Source organism: Hermetia illucens, chromosome 4 (assembly GCF_905115235.1).
Source record: "Hermetia illucens chromosome 4, iHerIll2.2.curated.20191125, whole genome shotgun sequence".
Taxonomy (NCBI): domain Eukaryota; kingdom Metazoa; phylum Arthropoda; class Insecta; order Diptera; family Stratiomyidae; genus Hermetia; species Hermetia illucens.
Genome location: NC_051852.1, coordinates 170,639,843 through 170,662,921, shown reverse-complemented (window position 1 = coordinate 170,662,921; position 23,079 = coordinate 170,639,843). Strand labels below are relative to the sequence as shown.

Genomic DNA, 23,079 nt, shown 5'->3' with positions numbered 1-23,079 from the left:
TAGAAATAACACAGATAGTCCAATTTTCTCGATAGTTTAATGGCAACTTGCGATAAGTTACTCTAGAAAATGAGAAAATTTATCTCCAAAACAAATTGAATTTCATTACAAATGATGTCAGTTTCTTTGGAGTGTTATATAAAGAGTTGGAACAATCGAGAGTAACGTAACTGGAATTGATTTGCAAGGCGGTGTTATGAATAAAAAACATTCTCACATTGACTTTTTTTATTTATAAGATGGAAAAAAATAGATGTTTTAAAAAAATATATCAATCTCGAAGGCACCTAGGGCGCACGATTATGGGTGGCGTTGGTAAATGCGTGTTGCTTTTTGACTACGTTCAATGTTCGCTGTGAATTTCCAGCTTTATTTCTTATTGTATTTATAAAAACCTTCGCCTGATTTCACTCCAAACTTCTTCTCTTCAACAAGCTTGTCCAAAAGTTTGATTGGCTTGAACAAAGGATCATTAGGATATTTCTCGTTCCATCCCTTCAAAATATGATGTGTAGTATCCAGTCCAACATAATCTGACAATTCAATCGGTCCCATTGGATAGCCAGCTCCCAATTTCATAGCGGTATCGATGTCTCGAGCGGAAGCATCTCCGCGTTCCAACATACGAACTGCTTCAGCCATGTAAGGTACTAGAAGACGATTTACAACGAATCCAGGTGTGTCTTTGCATGTGATACATGTTTTCCCCATGGCTTCACCAAATGCCACCATTTTTTTGTAAGTCTCATCTGAAGTCTCATTGATTCGGATTACTTCCAAGAGACGCATAACAGGCACTGGATTGAAGAAGTGCAATCCACCGAAGCGATCTTTTCGCTTGGTAACGGAGGCTATTTCAGTGATTGGTAGCGATGATGTGTTACTTGCGAAAATTGTATGTGGCGGGGCGGCCTGCAGCAGAAAAAAGTGTTGCAAATCAATCTGCACCACGCTTATATCAACGAAAACAATACAACACTTACACTATCGATTTTGGTGAACAATTCATGTTTAATTTTCATGTTTTCAACAATAGCTTCTATGACCAAATCTGTTCCTTTAACAGATTTGCTAAGATCAGATGTTCCATCAATTCGTTGAATGGTCTCCTCAATGTACTTCTGTTGGGCGTCTTCATTCTCTTTAAATTGCTTGCGTGCAACACGAGTTAAACTTTTTTTAATGCTGTCCAAAGACTTTGCAGCTATTTGATCATTGACTTCAACCAATGCGACATCGAATCCTGAAGCGGCTGCGACCTGAAATATTTACTGTGATTAACATGATATTACTGAAACAGTCAATTTGCAATATTCTAAAGAAAATTAAATGAGTTTTGTAAATACAACTTCAAAGAAGTACTTGTGGATTCCCTAATATTTATTAGCAATCGACAGTGTCCTTTTTAGGAAGGAGTTATGATGTAAGATTTAATAGCTCGTAATAAATTGCGTTCACCTTGCCGTCTATAGTATGAAATGAAAGGGGAAAAATTGTGGAGACCACATGCATACCGCATTTTTCTATAGTCTACAGTCACTTCTTACGACAAGCAGGGAAGACTTTAAGTGTATTTTTAAGCTCCAGTAAAGAAGATTAATTAATAGTTGTTCTCTAAAAGCTCAACCAAAGCAGAAAAGTTGTCAGCTGTGCGTTCGATTCTTTTTCCAGGGGAATTTTTGAAATGTAGAAGCTTTCGCACGGGCTTAGACTTCTTTCATCATTCAGCTGAGTTTTCGTGTCGCGAACCACTCTTTGAACTTTGGACTTACGCTTAGGAATATTGCCTTTATGGTGAAGGATGCCAGCATTCTGCCAGTTTGTATCCCTCGCTGAGTCTGGTGATAACCTCTCTGCTGTTTCTCACTGAGTGCTTTCTTATTTTTACTCCTAGTTTAGCTAGTTTAGTTTACTGGGGGAAGCCGCAGCTCCGAGCACTCAGGCCATTGTTAGGCGCATTGTACTATCCCCGTAAATCGCCTATTCAATGGCTTTCCGTCTACGTAGTTCGTAGGCTTTAGCGAATCTGAGCACATTCTCCAGAGGTAGAGAGTACGCAGATTCTTCATTGAAGAAAACCTTGCCAAGGTGTCTTCGTTTGAGATCTAAGGAGGCCTTGCAGTTGCATAAAAAGTGCAAGACCGTCTCCTCCTCCTCCTCACATTGGCTGCACTTAACCGAAACCACCACCCCAAACCTTTTCCATATGGTAATTTAAGGAACAGTGTCCCGTCAAAAGCCCTACTAGGGTTTTCATGTTCCACTTCTTAAGGGACAACAAAAATGCCGCTCTAGTGACCCTAGGCTCTTTCACAAGGATTTTCGCCTGCCAGCAAGAGCCCAAATTTCTCCACTCGGCTGCGTGAATCCTTGCAATTTCACCCTTCAGAGTAGACTTGACAGTAGATGGTCGGATTCCAAGAGCTGGTTCTGACCCCACCATTGTGGATCCATACCCTCGGCGAGCCAATCTGTCAATCTGTTCTCATTACCAGCGATGTTAGAGTGCCCGGCACCCACATCAGGAATCTTTCATTCAGTGGGCCAAGTTTCAGCAGCACCTGATGACAACTCCACACCAACTGTTTAGTGGTGATAATGCCGCCCGAATGTCGGAACAAATTCGAATGGTGCGACTCCTCCATTTTTGTCGCAGACATTCTTCTGCTGCCAATAAGCTCGGAATATGGTCGCCATATTTTCGAGGTATCGAGCCAGTTCTATAATCGGATTCCCCGATAACACCCCTGCGCCCGATCCGCCCTCCATGACTGACCCGTCGGTGAAGGTTAGTAAGTCTGTAATCTAAAATTTGTCGACAATTCTTTATTTATTTATTTTCACTCCTAACTTTTTCACTTCTTTCAGGAGCACCTTCGCAAAAATTTGGGTCGCTGAATTTGCTGTTGCTATCATCTCGTTGCTTTCTTTATGGATTTTGGGGAAGCATTTGATTCTAGGCAGATACTAGTTGGACATTTTCATTCTGGCGGATTTTTTAAGAATGGGCTTGCATTCTGCAATTGCCGGTCAAACTGAAAGTCTTGGCTTTGCTGGTATTTATTCTTACAATCCGATTCTTTTTGCTTTCCTTTCTAAATCAGAACAAGCAGATGTCAATTTGCTATTTCACCCACGAAAGGCAGAATTTTGTTGGTTGTTATATGATTATTTATTGTGGTGAAGTGTGAAAAAAAATGGTGAAGTTTCCTTATCCGGGGCACTGTTGGCAGTATGTTGCTGGCAAGATAAGTTTGGAATTTGCTGATTGCTATTTCTTTTAGCCTTCTTTGAGTGAATTCTTAAACCCTAGCTAACTCACAAGTTTTCGTCCTCTTTCGTGGTCTTTTACGACAAATATATATTTCATTGAGTGAACCATTAACTTCCAACTCAAAGGAGAGTCACTATACCCGTTAAGTGGGGAAACCACATTAGGAGTTTTTGTTTATGGATTGAGGAGTATTAAGGGGTGTTGCGACCCGGGGGTCGGGGAAATTTTCAATTTTCTTCGATTTTCAACGGGCTCTCCAGCGGCCGATTTTCTGCGATATCTCGCGTTCCCGATGGGGTAGCGTGAAAGTTCTTACATTTCTTGAATCTGAGCCGCGTCCCCTTTCGAACGCGGTATCTCCCATGCGAATCCGATGATTTTGCATTTTTGGCCAATTTTACGACCCGGAGGTCGTGGAAATCTTCAATTTTCTTCGATTTGCAAGGGGCTCTTCAGCGGCCGATTTTCTGCGATATCTCGCGTTCCCGATGCGATAGCGTGAAAATTCTTGCATTTCCTGAATCTGGGTCGCGTCCCCTTTCGAACGCGAACACTTTGATTCTTCACGTATCATTTCACAAAAAATCTTGTCTCCTTGTCGGTGCGTGGGTCCGGACCGGATCTTGAAAAATATTCAACTATGGGGATTCGCGCAGGCAAGTTAAACCTGAAGATAAAATGATAAGATGTCCCTAATTTACAAGAACTTTACGGGCTAAGAAGGAGAGAAGGGATTTACACTAGTAAATAATAAGTCAGAGAATCGTTTATAATTAAATTCAAAGAAAAATAAAAATTGTAAATAAAAAAATTGAAATAATGGTTTAAAGGAAAGAAAAGAAAAGTAAATAAATAAAATAGACGGAATCACTCCGAATAAAAGTAAAAAGTTAAAATAAAGACCTCATTCAGAGTTCTGTGTGATATCTGCTAATTTCATAACCTAAACACCTTGGTAAAAACTGACTTTTATTGAAACCGACAATCTTAACTTTTGTGTTTAACCTCATTGTTAGCAAGACATATGAAATAAAGTTAGTTGGCCCCGATCTCGGTTGCTTTGCTTAAGTCTAAGCACTGAACCCTTTTGATAACCGGAGTCAACAAGGTTTTTTAATTCTCCAACCTAAATATTTCCATCTGGAGTTCCTTTAAAATGTAAATTCAGCACGAAACACATTCAAAAACCCAATTTTCAGTGTTATCACCTAAGAAAAATCGTGCAAGCTCGAAGTCCAAAATTATAATTAGATAATGCTCAAATTTTATTGGAGAAGATAATGGGAGAAGGCATTTCAGTGATGAGTTGACTTACGAAACAACTCAATCACAATAAACCGACACTGTGAGACAAATTTCAAAGGCTTTGAGAAGCTGATAGCTAGTTATCACCGTAAACAGAATAAAAGTAGATAATATTTTCCGTAGAAAATTTTATGAACGTTTTGACTTCGGACTCAGATTGCGCGTAAATCACAGATAATGATAACATAAATAGCAATTAATGCAATCCCTGTGTGGGAGATAGAGACAAACGCATTACCCTTTAATGACTGGTAATAAAGTCGGAGCAGTTCTGAAGGATACCAATTATCCCGGCAAAACTGTTATGCAATTCTCTTTTTGGAAGATGATACAAAAATGGCGAAACAATTATATTACACTCGATATCAGCAAAAAAAAAACATGACTTAGCACATTGGTGCCAGTTGGCGTAGTGTTTCTCGTTAACTTTTATCAACGGATTAGATAGAAAGCGATATTATTCAAGCATTACGGGAGTCCCTCGTTTTCCAACAACTGAAAATTGTTATTTGAGTGGCGATATCATTCTGTGCCACAAAAAAAAATTCACCAAAAGGCTTGACAAAACAGCAAAACCACTGCACGCATCCCAGGAAGGAGGTTTCTTAGCCAGTGTTCAACAAATCGAAAGAAATTCCGCTCTTGCCTATACATTTTTTATTTATATTTCACAATAGAGACCTTTTTAAGATTTTGGGAATAGACGAGGATCGGAGGATGTCTGTTTGATGAAGAAGGTGAATGCTGCAACATTTCGTACTTGGATTTTGTCAATTTAAAGCCGGCCAGGCCTCACCTGCACTGGGTATACACTGCAATAGTAAGGCCAATGATTACCTATGGGGCGGCAATCTGGGCAAAAAGAACTGAACTCAGCACAACAGGCAGGGAATTACACAAACTTCAAAGACTGGTTTACGTGTGTATCAATGGAACAATGAGAAGCTGTACAACGGCATCCTTAGAGGCCCTTCTGGGATTGACTCCTCTTCATCTGCACATACAAATACAGGCAAAGAGTGCGATCTTCAGAAGGTCCGCGAGTATCAGTGAGGCAGGGAGCTGCCTAAATCAAAGGAAATTTGATATTCTTTCTAGTCGGCATCCCGAATTCCTTATACTATGGGATAACATCAGAACAAGATATCACTTTGATAAGAAACTTTACACATGTTGGAACAACGGGGCGAATGGGGGGGGCGGGAGAGTGTGGCATTAGCATATGGCTTAAACCAGCAACTGATTACCCGGTACACTTAGGGATCCCTTATGGCAGAGATAGTCCAAGGAATACCCACCAGCAATTTCAGGCGGAAAAAAACACTATAGACAGATGTGCCTCCTTCAACCTCGAAAGGAACTATAGGGGAAGAACATTGGGTTAAAAGGTAATAAGGCAGCGGGCGAGCTGCCCAGGACAGGAGCAGTGGCGCCGTTATAGCAGCCAGAACCATTCCGTGAAGTCGGAAATAAGTCCATGGCTACGACATTGAAAGGGGAAGATAACCGGTTGGCCGAACTTACTATGTAGTAATGGCATAGTCAAGGCTGCTCATGGGGAGATATGAACCTAACCTAACCTAAAAGTATACTAGAACCAGTAAAGAGACACAATAGTTCTTTTAGGACGCAGTGAAATTTAGTAAGGGGTAAATAAATAAATATTTAAATACAACACTCATATACAATCGGAGCTAGAGACAACTATTTACTTATATATTTAAAAATAAAAACTTTTTGCTAATTTAATAACACGCACACTTTTGAGTCCAAGTTTTTTTTTCAATTCACAAGTGTTACACGCCACGGTTGGAGACAGAAGAGACCGGCTTATTTCCATGCGGTCTTTTCTGTCCCCACCAACGGCACTTTCTCACCGCAAATTCTCCACTCCTGTGGCGAGTTCTAAAATGAGTGGCGAGTTCTAACATGAATGCCGCGTATCCTGCCGCGCCACACATCCCTTGACGATATAATTATTGTAAGGCTTCATCTGTGACCAGGTATATTATCTTATGAAAAACGGCATTTTTCTTCAGTAAATCATCAGGAATTTCTAATGGTCTAAAATTTCCCAATAATATTCATGTGTTATTGCCTCACCAGTTTTGAGGTGGTTTATCAACAAAATTGCTTTGACATCCTAAAAACTAGTGTCAAAACCATTTTAGAAAATGTTTACGGCTACGCTCGCTTAGGAGTGGAAAAATTAAGCTCAGCCTACTCAAATGCTTATTGACACATTTCAAGATTATACTGATAAACCAAAGTCACATCCATGGTTACAAACCGTTGAATAAAATCAATTTCATTCTGTGACTTGTGCAGATAATTTTTTGTAAAGTTTTACTCGAGTGTGTTTTTGTTCCAAACTTCATAAATGCCGCATTTATGAAACTTGGAATAAAAAACACTTGAGTAAAGTTCATCTTGTCAGGAGCTTTCTCAAGCCTAAAATATTAACCAAGATCTCATGTACTGAACCAAATGAACGATATTTACTACGGCCTCAGCTAATCCATCTCTATTAAGCCACAGATTTCTTGGGAAATACCATTTTTTGGACAAGCATCCCCATGGAACAGGCACAATCACTGTCAGCAGCAGTGACCTGCCCGAAACTGAACGATTTAAATATCTCGGATCTATCAGCCAATAGAGAAACTGTGTTATGAAATTGCTTCACGCATTAACGCAACGTGGATGAAGTGGCGTTCCACAACTAGTCCTTTTTGTGATAGATGCATCAACAGACGTCTCGAACCTAAAATTTACCACAATGTCGTCCGTCCTATCGTTCTCTATGGTTTTGAGTGTTGACCGACTATAAACCTCAATGAATGGCGTCTTGCGGTAATCGGGACGAAGATATTGCGTTGGACTAGTGGCGTGACACGTTTTGATCACGTTCCGCGAACTATATGGGGTTTTACCGATCGTGGAGAAACTGCGAGAGAGGCGTCTCCGATGGTATGGTCACGTAATTCGCGAAACGAAGTTGATGGTAAGCGACCAAAAGGCTGGCCGAAAAAAAGGTGACATGACACGCTGGATGAGGAATTAAAAGCCTTGTGATTGCATCCAGATCAGGCATTTGATAGAAACAGATGGCGAAACCGATCACGACGAGCCGACCCCACTTGTGAACGGAACCAAGGCTGAAGAAAAAGAAGATTGCTTTTTTATTATATTCCTTACTTATGTCCCCCTCCCCCCCTATTATGATGTAATAATATGTGGTATCTCCATTTAACAGACGCCTCCAAATAACAGACAAAATGACGTGCACTGAGGAGGTCCGGTAAATGGAGTGGTGTATTTGTCTTACGCCTGACCCTGCATGCTTCTTCTCCCAGAGTTTTTTGTCTAACGTCCATAACTGGCTGTAAGCAAACAACAGCAAATTCATGCGTAGTTGAAGAAGAACACCAACGATAACGGCGAGGAATAGTATTGGGTATGAGAATAAGTTTTCGCCCTCGTAAAATAGGTGTCTTTGCTGATACTATTTACGTGTTTGCTCTAGTGCTATATTTTGATTTGAAAGTGTATGTGATTGCAGTAGTTGACATTCGTTTAAAGTGTAAACATCGTTTTTTATCTGGCATCAAAAAAGTCATCGTTCGAAAAAAAAGCATTAACTGGAAGTCATATTTCATTACTACCTCTCAAAGCAATATTTACGGTGATCACGCTCCATCAAATACAACTTGTAAATGGTGATTCCGATGATTCCGAAGTGGCAATTTGCACATGATTGATAAAGAACACGTGGCACCGAAAAAAATCGAAGATACTCAACTGCAAGAATTATTGGATGAAAATGCATGTCAAATCCTTGATGATTTGTCCAAAAAGTTGGATGTTGACAGATCAACCGTCGATAAACGTTTGCACGTGATGGGATAGAGAGGGATGTTTGGTGACGTGCGAGATACTTCTTGAACGGCACAAAAGAAAAGGTTTTCTACATCGCATCGTCACTGGTGATTAAAAATGGATCTAATATGATAACCCTAAGCTTCAAAAAGATAGGGGGTTGCCAGGTGAATCAGTTCCATCTACATAAAAAAAATCCATGCTTCAAAGGTGATGTTGTGCATCTGATGCGATAAAATGGGTGTCATCTACTATGAGCTCCTTAAGGGGGTCATTCCGTGTGTCGGATCCGCGGAATCGATTTTGTTTTGGCATCAATTGTATCTAGATATAGTGTAGAATATATGGGCAAAGTGATTTTTTGATATTCGGAGTCGTTCGGAAATTATAGTGTTAAACACGTGATAAGTAACATGTCAGATTTATGTCGATCGCCGTAATAAAGCGCGAATTTATCGATCCGAATGACGTTCGACTGACTCGCTAAATGGACAAGAATTGAAGCCAAGGCTATATATGTGTTTCTTGAAGAAACCTAAGTTTACTCGACTAGGTACTACTTTTTAAATGCGTTTTTCTCGAAACTGCATGTTGAAAATCGGCTGCCACCATAGCCCAAAATCTATCCAACGAAATTCTTTGAAATTTTCAGGTCTTATTCAGAACATATTTTTACGGTCCGCAAACTAGGATAATTGCAATTCATTTAGTAGTTTTTTTTTATTCATTGAAGAACCCGTGAAAAAACACCAAAATTCACAAAAAAAAAATTTCAACACGGCATCAAAAACCTTATTAAAATCGGTTTACTGTCTGTCTGCATTTTTCTCGGAGACGGTTATAGCGATTGACACCAAATTTGGTAGAAAGGTGGAAACTGTGAACGCTCACGCATAGAGTGAATTACATCCTTTTACGTCGAATTTAAGGGGGGGGTCCCCGTACATGCAAAAGGGCGGTGTAACATTTTTTTTCATCAAATATAGTCATGTGGGGTATCAAATTAAAGGTCTCGATTAGTACTTTTCAAAGCCGATCTTAGTTTTGACATTCGTTGGAAGGGTAGGGAGCGCGGGGGGTTAAAAGTGATCACTTCTTTAAGGGAGCCATTCTCAGAAACTACCAAACCGAAAAATCAGGAGGCTGCCACTATATGGTGGTGCCTGGGCTCCGAAATACCTTCCATGCCGATATCTGTTTAAATAAAGTTAATAATAGTATGTTACTACAATTTTTTGTAATTGGTTAGAAACCCCCTTAAGTTAGGATGAACTACCATGAAATTTTGCAGTGATATAGGTTATAATATAGAGCATGATCTTACCAAGTTTGGTGGAAATTGCACTATTACTAACAAAGTTATAATACCTCAAATTTATTGCTTCTTTGAAAGTTGAAGACTATGAATGTCAATATCATCCGAAAGTGAATACTCTCACATAATATATGAATATATTACGTGCTACGTACTTAGAAATGCACAAAACCTTTCGTACCTGAAGCGTCCAGCTTCCGGTTTCCCGACTTGTTAATATTTTTAATAATCCTAGTTTGCGGACTGCAGTTAAGTCTGCACGTTAGAATGCCGTTTACTTTTCTTTCTTTAAGATGAGCGCAGCGCCGTCTAGCGTGGCAGCAGATAAACACCTTTTTTTGAAGATGGGGGTATAAATTGCTATGTATTTCAATAACGAACTATGCCATTGGGCTGGAAAAATTAGTATGCATGCACAAGATATTAATAAATCTATTGTGACAAATTCGTATTTGTATCTTTATCGAGTACTTCCCAATTTTTTAAAAAAAAAAAAAGCCAAAAAAAACCGCCTTCACACGGGATGACCCCCTTAAATCGTTTGAGACTATCACTGGCGATCGTCACCGACTGCAGCTAATACATTTAAATCAAGCTCTCAAAGAAAAACGGCCGGTATGGGACGGTAAACATGATAGACTCATGTTGTGCATGATAACCCCAGGCCACACGTTGCTAAACCAATCCAGAACTATTTAGAACGAGTGAATTGAGAAATCTTGCCCAACCCACCATATTCTCCAGATAATGCACCTTAGGATTACAATCTTTTCCAATCAATGCAGTCAGCCCTTACTGGAGAGCGGTTCACTTCTTACGAAAACATCGCAAACTTGGTAAACGAACACAAATTTTTCATCAGAGAAATACGTATGCTGCCTGAAAAATGGAGTAAAGTTGTCGCTTCCAATGGTACATACTTCACATTAAATTTTATCATGTAATATTTAATTGTTTAAATAAACCTTAACTTAGGCTAAAAAAAGGGCGGAAACTTATTCCTATATACAGGGTGCGGCAGCATAACTTCCTTTTTTAAAATGCGCGCCACTCAGTTAGTTGATGTCATAGCGGAGCGCTAGTGGTCTCGTTCAAGAGGGGATACTGTAAAATTTTGTCCCGACACGGTTCAGTCGCCATCATGCGTTGGAATTATGAGGAGCGTGCCTTGCCGTTGAGGTTTACTTTTCAAGCGGATGTTCGGTTATTGCAACACAGCGTGCATTTCGGAATCGCTTTAATTTAGCCCCGTTGGCTCCCGTCCCAGACCGCAAATCAATTGTTACATGGGTCACTACATTCAGACAAACTGCAAGTGCGACAAAAGGAAGAACTGGAGTCCCTCGGCCCGTTAGATCACCTGAGAACATTGAAGTAGTGAGAGCGTCAATGTTGCGATCGCCACGGCGTTCTGCGCGCAAACACTTCTGCCCTTGGACTATCCGATCGTTCTGTGAGAAGAATTCTTCGTGATGATCTTCATTTTCATCCCTATAAGATGGCGATAGTGCAGGAACTTTCAGAACGTGACTTCAATTCTCGGATGAACGCGTGTGAGCTTCTTCTTGATGTCGTTCCCGAGGGTGCTATTGTTTTTTTTTTTGACGATGAAGCCCATTTTCATTTGTGTGGGTCGGTTAACAAACAAAACATGCGCTACTGGGCTGACACCAACCCTCGAGAATTGCATAAAAGCCTTTGCATCCACCCAAAGTCACAGTGTGGTGTGCAATTTCCTCAGCTGGAATTATTGGTCCCTGGTTTTTTGAGGAAAATGAGGTTACAGTAACAGTGAATTCGGACCGGTATGTAAACATGCTACAGAATTTTTTTTTCCCACGGCTAGAAAATTTGGATTTGGGGGACATTTGGTTCCAACAAGACGGTGCAACAGCACACACTTCAAGAGCATCGATGGCTGTTTTGAGGGAACACTTTCCAGAGCGCCTTATCTCAATTAGAGGCAATTTGGAATGGCCGGCACGCTCTCCCGATCTGTCCCCTTGTGATTTTTTGAAATCTCGTGTTTATGTGAACCGTCCAAGAACCCTACAAGATTTGAAGACCAACATCCAAGAAGAAATTGCAAACATAACACCTGCTATGCTAACAAGAGTCATGACAAACGCCAGAAATCGGTTTACGCAATGTATGGAGAATGGGGGACGTCACCTAACAGATTTGATCTTCAAAATAATGTAAATAAAAATTTAGACATGTACCTACACTATAAAAAATAAATAAATATTTTCCGATGCATACAATAGTTTTTATTGAGTTTTGAAAAAAGGAAGTTATGCTGCCGCACCCTGTATATAGCAGAGTACAACCCCGTCAGACTTGGGGTTCAAATTCCTTCGCAATTTCACCTCGAGACAGCAGATGACATTTTCCATTGTCATGTATCGCTCTGATAACGAAGACTGCCTAACCAGCCAAAAGAATGAGCCTCTTACTAGGACCTCAGAATATATAGACTGTATTAGCGGCAAAGTAACTGGCATGAGGGTGCCAATAATACCAGATTGTGGACCACTCAACAACGTAACAGGATCACGAAATATGGTCCTTGGGAATACCAGATTTGTCCGAAAAAAAGGATTGTCTACAAACAAATTGATGAAGATAAACCAAAGTCGCCACTTCTCGGCGTTCATAAATATCAGACCCAAAATATAGACGTGAATCACCTTTTGCTTGGCATCGTGTTCTGAGTTCCAATTAACGTCACAACTTCATATCTCCTTTGATAATTAGGTAAGAGTAAACGCTGATAAGATTCAGAACAAAGTACTCTTTAACGCAGTAACGACAACTATCAGATACCCTGGACCGAGGCATCACCGACTAATCTTCGCAGCCAATGGAAGAAAATTATCATTGTTAAGGACACAAAGGTATTTGGCTCCAGACACAAACAAGTCGGAATACCGGAAGGTCGCGCTTCGGGTATAAAGGTTTTGTGTTCATCTTATGTAAGAAACTTCAACCCCCAGTTTTTTATTCCTATATAGCTACAAATCCTTCCTATTCCTTCATCATTCATTCATTCACTCTCTTCCAAACTACAAGATATACGTACATATTACAGCCATAGATATTATCCTCACTCTAAACAAACAAACTGCTTATTTCCGAATACTGTACACATATACGCACGTATATAAATTGATCGTTCCCATATTTCCGATTTACTTCTTATATCTATCAGAATTAGGCACTACCCGCAAAGTTCATTAGCACGCATATACTATATGCCTACGTGCATGATGATGTCATACAGGTTGTAGAGTGCACGAAATTCACAAAAAATTTCTAAAATGTGAAAATATACTATTATTAACTTTATTTATGCAGAACTGGATGAATTTTAACGCCTAGATTTAGTAGAGATGCACCACTGTGATTTTTTTCAGATTTTTCGGTTGGATAGGTTCTGAGAACGAGACCTGTTACACTTTTTGGGGGTCATATTTTGAGCCCTCCCTCCCCTATGTTTCACCCAATATCAAATATGAAGCCAGTTTCGAAAAGTCCTAAATGAGCCTTTTCGTTTGATATTCCATATGACCACATTCTGTGAAAAAAAGGAAGGAAAGGAAGGACGGGATAACCGACATATTCCCGGAAGTGGTAAATGCCCGGAATTTAGGAAGTGCAGTGAAAAAATGAGGTTAATACAAATAAACCTTAATCATTGCAGGGTCGCATAAGATTTGCTTGCGTAGACCACTTACGAATCCGCGATGGAGGTTGCTATAATTAGTGAACCGTACAGAAATCTCTACGGTGGTGTATGGGTCACAGATTCGACTGGTGGAGCGGCGATATGGGCGTGCGGTCGTCAAGCCATACAATATAGCATGCGTCAGGCGGCGGTATATTCGTATACAGCTGCTACGCTCCACCGAGCCTCACACTTCCTGAGTTTCAAGAACTGTTAGATGATCTTGTTCACGACACAACGGGACGAGGTCCAAGGATGATAGCCGGTGACTTTAATGCGTGGGCTATCGAGTGGGGCAGCAAAAAGACTAACGCCAGGGGGCGGTACTTATTAGAAGCATTTGCCCAGTGCGATGCAGTTCTGGCCAACGAAGGTGATGTAAACACTTATCGGAAAGGGGGAACTGGTTCGATTGTAGATTTGACTTCTGTCAGCCCTGCGCTGGCACGTGACATGTCCTGGAAAGTTAGCGAGGACTTCACGTACAGCGACCACCAGGCAATCACCTTTGAACTAAGCACGGAACCACAAGGCAGGATACCCGCACCCCGGAAGCCGAAATCCAAAACAACACCAAGATGGTCTGCAAAAGCGATGGATGAGCAAACATTCATGGAAGTGTGGCTGGACCTGCCTAGCAAAGCAGACACCTCCACGGATAGAGCTCTCCCTGTTACACAAAGCATCTCTAAGGCATGTAACGCGTCGATGCCCAGGAGATGCTCATTCTCCACTAGAAGACCCAATTATTGGTGGAATAGTGAATTTGCCAGTCTTCGATCGATTTGCCACAGAGCCAGACGAACGGCTCAGAGAGCGATAGGTAGGATGGATCAAGGGCAAAAGGAGCATGCCTATAGGGGAGCTCGCAAGAACCTCAAGCTCGTCATCCAGCGGAGTAAGAGGGAATGTTTCAAGGAGCTCTGTTTGGAAGCGGACATAAATCCGTGGGATAGCGCCTATAAAATCGTGACAGGGCGATTCAGAGGTCGATCATCTCCGCAGATCACGCGCCCTATGCTCTTGTTAAAAATAATCCAGGGGTTATTTCCCCAACAAGAGCGGGGTACTAACAATGTGACGCCGATTCCACCAGTCACCAGGGACGAGCTGCTGGAGATCTGCAGTCGAATAGGCGACAATAAAGCCCGGAGTCTGGACGGCATACCGAATAAGGACCTCAAACTTGCCGCTATTACAGATAGCTATTTGCATGAGCTAACACTGTGGTATAATACCGGTGATGGACCCATGGAGTACGTTGTCTCCGCGGGTGTCGCACAGGGCTCTGTACTGGGCCCACTACTGTGGAACATCATGTACAATGATGTGCTTAACTTTCCGGTTCCGGAGGAGGCCACAGTGGTGGGTTACACCGAAGACATAGCACTGGTTGTGGTCGCAAAGCATCTCGAGGATGCTGAGTTGTACTCAAACGAAGCAATCAGTGCTGTTAAGGCTTGGCTAGAGAGTGCTGGACTGGCACTCGCTGAGGAAAAGATGGAAGCGGTCCTCATCACTAAGCGTTGCAAAAGAAATTACGCGTACATTAGAATCGGGAATCGTATCATCACTTCCAAGCCGGCCATCAAATACTTGGGGGTGATGATAGACGGAAAACTCAATTTTAAGCAGCACATAGAGCATACTTGTAAAAAAGCATTCATCACGAGTATGGCTCTCGCACAGATGATGCCAAACGTAGGAGAACCGCAGCATACTTGCAGGCTGCTCATAGCCAGGGTGGTGAGTTCTATAATGCTGTATGCAGTCCCAGTTTGGGGAAACGCGCTGCAGGTTTTAGGCAATGCATATAAACTGAGTACGGTTTACAGAAGAACAGCATTAAGGGTGTGTTCTGCGTTCAGGACCATCTCAGATGATGCAGCGTTCGTCATCTCGGGAATGATACCAATTGACATCCTGGCAACCGAAATGATGAATATTTATAACACCAGGTTCATCTCTCCCTTATCGTAGATGAAAAAAGCCGAAAGAGAGAGAAGCAGATGGCAACAACGATGGGACCAGTCAGAAAAGGGTCGTTGGACTTACAGGTTCGTCCCTTCCATCAGGGAGTGGCTGGAGAGAAAGCATGGGGAGATCATTTATAATCTCACCCAGTTTTTCACCGGCCATGGACGATACCGTCAATACCTGTGTCACAAACGAGCAATCGCGACCACAACGATGGGTAGCAAAGAGTCGAGTTCGGGACGCCGACCGATATGGACCACAATATGTTCCGTGTTTAAAAACGTGAAATAAACAATTCTTGTAAATCAGTTAAAGACTTTGCTTTCTGTCTCGGCCCCTTTGACAGATCAGAAGTGGGATCTTCCTTTTCGGTTTCGGTGAATGCAAAATGCCGCGACAAAAATTCGCAATCGCAGATTTAACGTGCCCGGTATTACGGAAGTTGCTGCGCGACCAGGAGTTGAGATCGGCCGGGCGAAAACCGGATTTAGTGAAGCGGTTGATCGACAGTGAAGGTAGCGATGAAATCGAATTGTCCGACAACGAAATCGAGGACAATGACGACGACCTTCGACAGACGGTTTCCGCTTTGGTGGAAAATGTGGCGTCAATAATGGCGGCCATTAAAAATGGCCAAGTTGGTGTACCACCCGAACCACCTGTTCCACCCGTTCCATCAGCTGTCCTACCCCAGGACGACGATGCTATTGCCGAAGCCCATCATCAACGCACACCATTCAATATTACCGCACCGACTCATTCAACGGCTTTCGGCGATATCGAGCCGACACTACGACGGCGCAACGAGACGATGACGTCAACTCGTCAACCGACCGCGGAATACGTATTTCAACCACGAGATGTTATCGGGATTCTGCCGACATTTGACCCGCTCGAGGATGTGTCCCCATCAGCCGAACAATTCATCGACCGAATTGAAAAATTGGCTCAGGTATATCACTGGGAGGAATACCTCGTTCTGTTTGCCGCTCAGGCTAAGTTGAAAGGCCCGGCGAAACGATGGATTGACGGATTGCAAACGACGTTTGCAACGTGGGAAGAATTCTCCAAAGCGCTAATTGCAGATTTCCCCAGTCGATTTACGACAGAAGATATGCGACAGCGGCTCGCTAGCAGCCGTCGCGCACACAACGAAACAACCGAAGAATATTTTTTCCGCGTCTGCGCAATGGGACGACGGGCGAAGCTTGACGACGAAACGATCGTGTATTACATACGACGAGGGCTTTGTATGAAACCATTACAAACTGCCATAGCCACGATGCATTTCAACACGCCGAGCGAAATGCTAGTGGCCATACGACGATTTGTAGCGAACGATCCGGGAACGAACGATAGTTCCAATAGCGTTCGGGGTGAACGAACGAATATACTCCGATCGCCGCCGCTGCTGAATGCTGCAAATCAAAACTCGAGGCTATGTTACAATTGTTTCGAAAAAGGGCATTTGCCGTTGAACTGTCCGAAGCCGCAACGAAGACCACGATGCGTGAAATACAATAGAACTGGCCATGCGCAGAATGACTGCCCGACAGCCGCGCGAACAGAAGCCAACCGCCGAGAGACAATAAATCGTATAGCACAACACACAGACAACAAATTGCTAACGAAGACAGTGGAAATAGGCGACGATGAATTTGAGTGTATTGTGGACTCAGCAAGTAGCTGTTCTTTGATCAGACAGTCTGAGGCTCAACGAATTGGACAGATTAAACAATTCGAGCCAGCACAACAACTTAAAGGGTTCGGTGGAGCTGTATACCTTTGCAATAAGAAAATAATTGCAACAATCAGAATTGACGACGTGATACTGGAGGGAGTTTTGTATATCGTAGACGACGAGCAGATGGATAAGCCGATACTCATTGGAACCGATATTCTACTGCAAGAAGGTAGGTGCTGCACAATTCGTGGTCGTGAATTTAAAATGAAATCGGAATTCGAGAACATACGAACCGGACCAATATCATCAATCGATAAAGAACAACTGTCTGAAGTATTGGAAAAATGGCATAAGTGTTTTTCTACTAATTTATCAACGATCGGTCGTTCAAATTCCACCGAAATGGAAATCCGTGTTACAACCAGCAAACCAGTCAGTCGAAAGCCTTACAAGGTTCCGTTCGCGAGGCGATTGAAAGTGGAAGAAATGATCGACGAGCTACTGAAAGCTGGAATAATTCGACCGAGCGAGTCGGAATATTCATCTCCGGTCATACTGGTCGCGGAATCAGATGGTACAGACCGGCTTTGTATCGATTATCGAGCATTAAACGCGATTACAGTGAAGGAACCATTCCCAGTTCCCAGTGTGGAAGAGCAAGTGGCACAATTGGCCGGAAATTCCTTCTTTACTACGCTGGATTTCATTTCAGGATATTACCAAATCCCGATTGCCGAATCATCGAAAAAGTATACGGCTTTCGCCACTCATATAGGCCAATATGAATTCAACGTAACTCCATTTGGATTGACCAACGCTCCATTCAAATTCCAAAGAGAAATCCGAAAAATCACATCGAGAATGAAACGACGAGTAGTATCTTATGTTGACGAAATATCAAAGAAGGCTTGGAAGCGTTGGATGAGTTCTTAGGAATATTAGCGGAAATCGGTATGACATTAAATATAAAGAAATGTACATTTTTAGCGACCGAAGTATCCTTTTTGGGACATCGAATCACTAAGGAAGGTCTTCTATCCGGTGAAGTGAAAACCGATGCAATCCAGAAATTCCCAACACCTAGTAATCGAACCGAGGTTCGACGGTTTCTTGGACTAACTAGTTTCTTTTGACGATTCGTTCAAGGATATGCTCAGATAGCTTTACCGTTAACTCGATTGCTGAAAACGAAGGATGCGGAACCATTTATATGGACATTTCTTGAACAGGAAGCATTCGATACCTTACGAAGAACTCTTTATCATCCACCGATTTTAGAGATCTACGACGTCAAGCGACAGCACGAAGTCCACACGGACGTGAGTTCGAATGGAATTGCTGGAGTGTTACTTCAAGAGAGCGACAACGGGTTAAAACCTGTCATGTACTTCAGTCGGAAGTGCTCGGAGACCGAAGCGAAATATCACAGTCATGAGCTAGAGGTTCTAGCCATAGTCGACAGCCTGGAACGGTTCAGAATGTTTTTGATCGGAAAGAGGTTTCGTGTCATTACTGATTGTGCTGCAATAACATCTACGAAAAATAAAACGCCGTTACATCCTCACATTGCTAGATGGTGGCTACGTCTTCAGGAATTCGATTGTGAATACATCCATCGAAGAGCTGACCGCATGCGACATGTAGACGCTCTGAGCAGAGCACCCGTAAGAGCCTCCAAACCCAACCAAGACCGTCGCCGACCTCGTCCTTAAGGTGGAACTCGATGAACACGATTTCTTGACGACCATCCAGCTGCAGGATATGAAGTTAGCAAATATTGTCAAAGTTCTTCAAGGAATGAGCTCTGAACAAGCGACACAGATTCGACGCGAATACGTTTACAAAAATAACCGTTTGTACCGCAAAGTTGACGATCAGTTGAGATTCATTGTACCGACGGCAATGCGATGGAGAGTAGTGCGTACGTACCACGATGACATGGGACACTTTGCTGCGGAGAAAACTTTAGATCGATTGAGGAATGATTTTTGGTTCCCGAAAATGAGAAAATATGTCAAATCATATATATTAGCATGCATGGAATGCGTGTACAATAAGACGGTGACAGGGAAGGCCGAAGGGCAGCTATACATCGACACTGTGAAACCTATTCCCTTCATGCGATTGCACCTGGATCATGTAGGATCACTGCCGAAGACGTCACGAGGAAATCAATATATCCTGGGAATCACCGATCCTTTTACTAAATTTACAGTCTTAAAAGCCGTCCGTAGCGTAAACACCCAGCCAGTAATACGAGCGTTGAATGAATTGACTTCGTATTTTGGGCTACCAGCTATTGTCGTTACCGATCGAGGCACGGCTTTCACTTCTCACAACTTTGCCGAATACTGTAAATTAAACGGGATCCAACACATTCAAACAGCTGTTCGAACACCTCGAGCCAACGGCTCAATTGAAAGAATTAATCAAACGGTTTGCAAATGTCTTCGAGCCAGCTGTGTAAGCGATTCAGATTGGGACACAGCTATCCGCGACATCCAGTGGACTTTGAACACCAATACAAATGCAACGACCAAATATAGTCCGAACGATCTCATATTCGATTTTCGATTGCGGGACGTTGTTCATAACCGTCTCGTACAAGCCATCCACGATGAAACGAACGATTCACAAGAAAGTATCGATATCCGACGGGAAAGGGCAACTAAAGCGATTGAAGCCGAGCAGGCAAAATGGAAGCAGCGATTCAATAGGCAGCGCAAGAAGCCTTCTCAATATCAGGAGGGTGATCTGGTCGTGATTACCAACGTTGCTCCTTCGACGGGGTTTTCTCGAAAGCTGGAGCCGCGATATCGAGTGCCGTATGTATTAGGTTGTTGCAAATGAAATGTCGGATTTTTCAATGAAGTGAAGTTAGTTATGATTTTAATGTTTAAAACTGCCGCAAGGTGGCTCTGGTGGTATGGGATAATTGAGTATAAATAGTCGTTCGTTCGATCAAGGAGTCATTTCAGTTTCAATCGTCATTGAAGTTCCAAGTAAAACTCAAAGAAAAAAGCATGGAAGGGAGTCAAAAACGTCTACTTTTTCTATATGAATTTAAACTTGGTCACAACGCAGCGGAGGCAACCAGAAACATTTGCAGAGCATTTGGAGCTGACGCAGCAAACGAACGAACGACACAGCGGTGGTTCGAAAAATTCCGATCAGGCGACATGACCCTCCAAAGTGAACCTCATGGACAACCAGGACCATCGATCGACAACGACGAGTTGCGTTTGATAGTGGAATCTGATCCCCGATCATCGATTCGTGACATTGCAGAGAAAATAGGCGTACACTATTCGACAGTATCTCGGCACTTACAACAGCTTGGAAAGGTGAAGAAGCTTGATAAGTGGGTTCCGCATGAACTCAACGAGCAAAACATGGCGCTGCGAATGGAAATATCCAGTTCTTTACTCAACCGCAACAGGAACAATCCCTTTTTGCGCAGAATAGTGACATGCGATGAAAAGTGGATATTGTACGACAACCGTCGCAGATCAGCGCAATGGCTAGATGCCGATCAGCCTCCACAACACATGCCAAAACCGAGCCTTCACCCGAAGAAGGTAATGGTAACTGTTTGGTGGTCTGCATCTGGAATTATTCATTATTCGTTTTTGGAGCGTGGTGAAACAATTAATGCAGAGAAATATTGTGCCCAACTTGATGAAATGCACGAGAAATTACGTGTTCAGCGGCCTAGATTGGTCAACAGAGATGGAGTGATACTGCTCCATGATAACGCCCGACCTCATGTTTCCTCATCCACCATATTCACCCGACCTCTCGCCAACCGACTACCACTTTTTTAAGCATTTGGATCACTTTTTGGCGGGGAAACAATTCAGCAATGAAGTAGCTGTCAAAAGTGCCTTTGAAGAATTTCTTAGCTCTAGAAACCCAGACTTTTACGAAACTAGAATAAATGCCCTTGTATCTCGTTGGGAGAAGTGCATTGAAGCTGCTGGTTCTTATTTTGACTAATAAAATTAATTTTCATAAAAGTTATAGTTTTTTGAAATTTTACTCAAATATCCGACATTTCATTTGCAACAACCTAATAATTTCGAAAGTCTTAAGGTTCGACCGATACGTCGTTGAAGATATCGAAGGTCTCCAACGTCGACAAAGGCGCTTTAATTCGGTGTTCCACGCCGAACATCTTAAACCGTAGTGCACAGCTGCACCTTTCCTCGACAACGATACCGATGGGAGCGACAACGAAGAAGACCCGGGGGAACGTGCCCGGCCAGGAGTCCGATTTGTCAGGAGTGGCCGAACTGTGACAAACGAGCAATCGCGACCACAACGATGGGTAGCAAAGAGTCGAGTTCGAGACGCCGACCGATATGGACCACAATATGTTCCGTGTTTAAAAACGTGAAATAAACAATTCTTGTAAATCAGTTAAAGACTTTGCTTTCTGTCTCGGCCCCTTTGACAAAAGAAAGAACCTAGAGGAAACCCTAGGTGAAGTGCTATCACCGGAAAATTTTGTCCGGAGAATGGTAGCTTGTCAGGAAGTCTGGGATGCGATCAATTCCATGATCGCAGTAATCCAGGAGAAACTGAGAAAGCAGAAGAAGTGAGGAAGGCGGGGTTACGAACCCCGCGGGAAGACGAAAGCAGACCTAGCTAAAGTAAACTAACCCCGCCCCGTGATGTAATACCTAAAGGTGGTTACACGGGGTAAGGGGGAGTCGGGGGTGGCTTTAGTGGGTAAAAATCCCACAGTCTAGCGTGCCCATGCCAGAGTCTTTTGAAGATTTCCACCTCCTTTAAAAAAAAAAGACAGGCATCGACTCGATTCTAATAAGGTTTTGTTTCAGACAAAACCTTAAAAAAATATTGAAACGACTATGATTATAAGCCAACAATGACGCGGTATGTGGTGAGAATTAGAGCATAAATGGTCGAATATGGAGACCGCGAACTATACCAAGCAGATCAGCTAATGCTCAAAGTTCATGGCAATGAATCAATGCTAGATAATTGACGAGGTATTATCTGCCTCATAATGAATAAAAACGAATATCTCGCAACGTCTGCGTTGGGTGAGTCCTTAGAATATCTCCCAGTTAGAACCATTTATAATCCCAGGGCTGATTAGAATCTATGTTACCCCCGCAGCGCTATCTCAGCTATTTATATCTAAATAAAGATCCCTGAAGGAAACACTAAGTTATTAACCTTGCGATCATCTAGCAAAGTCCAAAGTGCAATCAATTTGTTTTCCAACAAAGTCCGGGGCTAAAAATAAACGCTATGCACTCCTGTAAGAGCCCAGCATCAAAGTATCAAAACGTGACGTCGAGACTCAATTTTCTTGCTTGATTGCTCGTCTTTGCTCAGCCAAATAGATAATAACTTTACGCAGCATGCCGAGATAAACACACACATCTCGAAGCATTATTTTCGGAAGACCTGCAAGGTGACACGGTAGCGGGAAGCCGGCAAAGGCCCTGGTAGGCGTGTACTTTGACCCCTGCTGTGGACTCTCTGAACTCTTGCAAAACAACAAGGGCAGGGGCGGTTTCATAATCAAACTTAAATTACTGGAAATGCACTAAGTGAATTACCTGAGCGATTCCCGATCCCATCAGGCCGCCTCCGATGATTGTTACGTGTTTAATCTCCTTCGCCGCCGATGAGGACATCTTACGAACGAAAGTTTGCAACACAGTCGATGCCATTTTACCGCAGTAGCACTCCAGAAACTTTGAAAGACACCGAACGAATACACTTAATTACCGAGGGAGTGTTGCTTATCAAGCTCCTCTTCACCGCGAACCGCCACGAATACGAAACAGTTCTAAACACCGTACACACTGATAAGTGGACACGCAAAACTTGTGACACTCCACAATGCCGCACCGACCGGATCGGAAGCCACACTTTCGATACTA

At 42.6% G+C, this 23,079-nt stretch overlaps 2 protein-coding genes across 2 annotated transcripts in view; both read right to left on the bottom strand.

Moving 5' to 3' along the window:
• Nucleotides 1-23,079, bottom strand: part of LOC119653728 (inositol polyphosphate multikinase) — a 40,557-nt gene that overhangs the window by 16,872 nt on the left and 606 nt on the right. The gene's annotated exons all lie outside the window — the stretch shown is intronic.
• Nucleotides 211-23,079, bottom strand: LOC119653729 (hydroxyacyl-coenzyme A dehydrogenase, mitochondrial-like). The gene is made up of 3 exons (XM_038058638.1): nt 22,753-23,079; nt 984-1,259; nt 211-912 (listed from the first exon to the last, which is right to left on the bottom strand). Exons 1-3 carry the CDS (start codon nt 22,864-22,866, stop codon nt 370-372), a joined length of 933 nt encoding a protein of 310 aa, XP_037914566.1. The 5' UTR covers nt 22,867-23,079; the 3' UTR covers nt 211-369.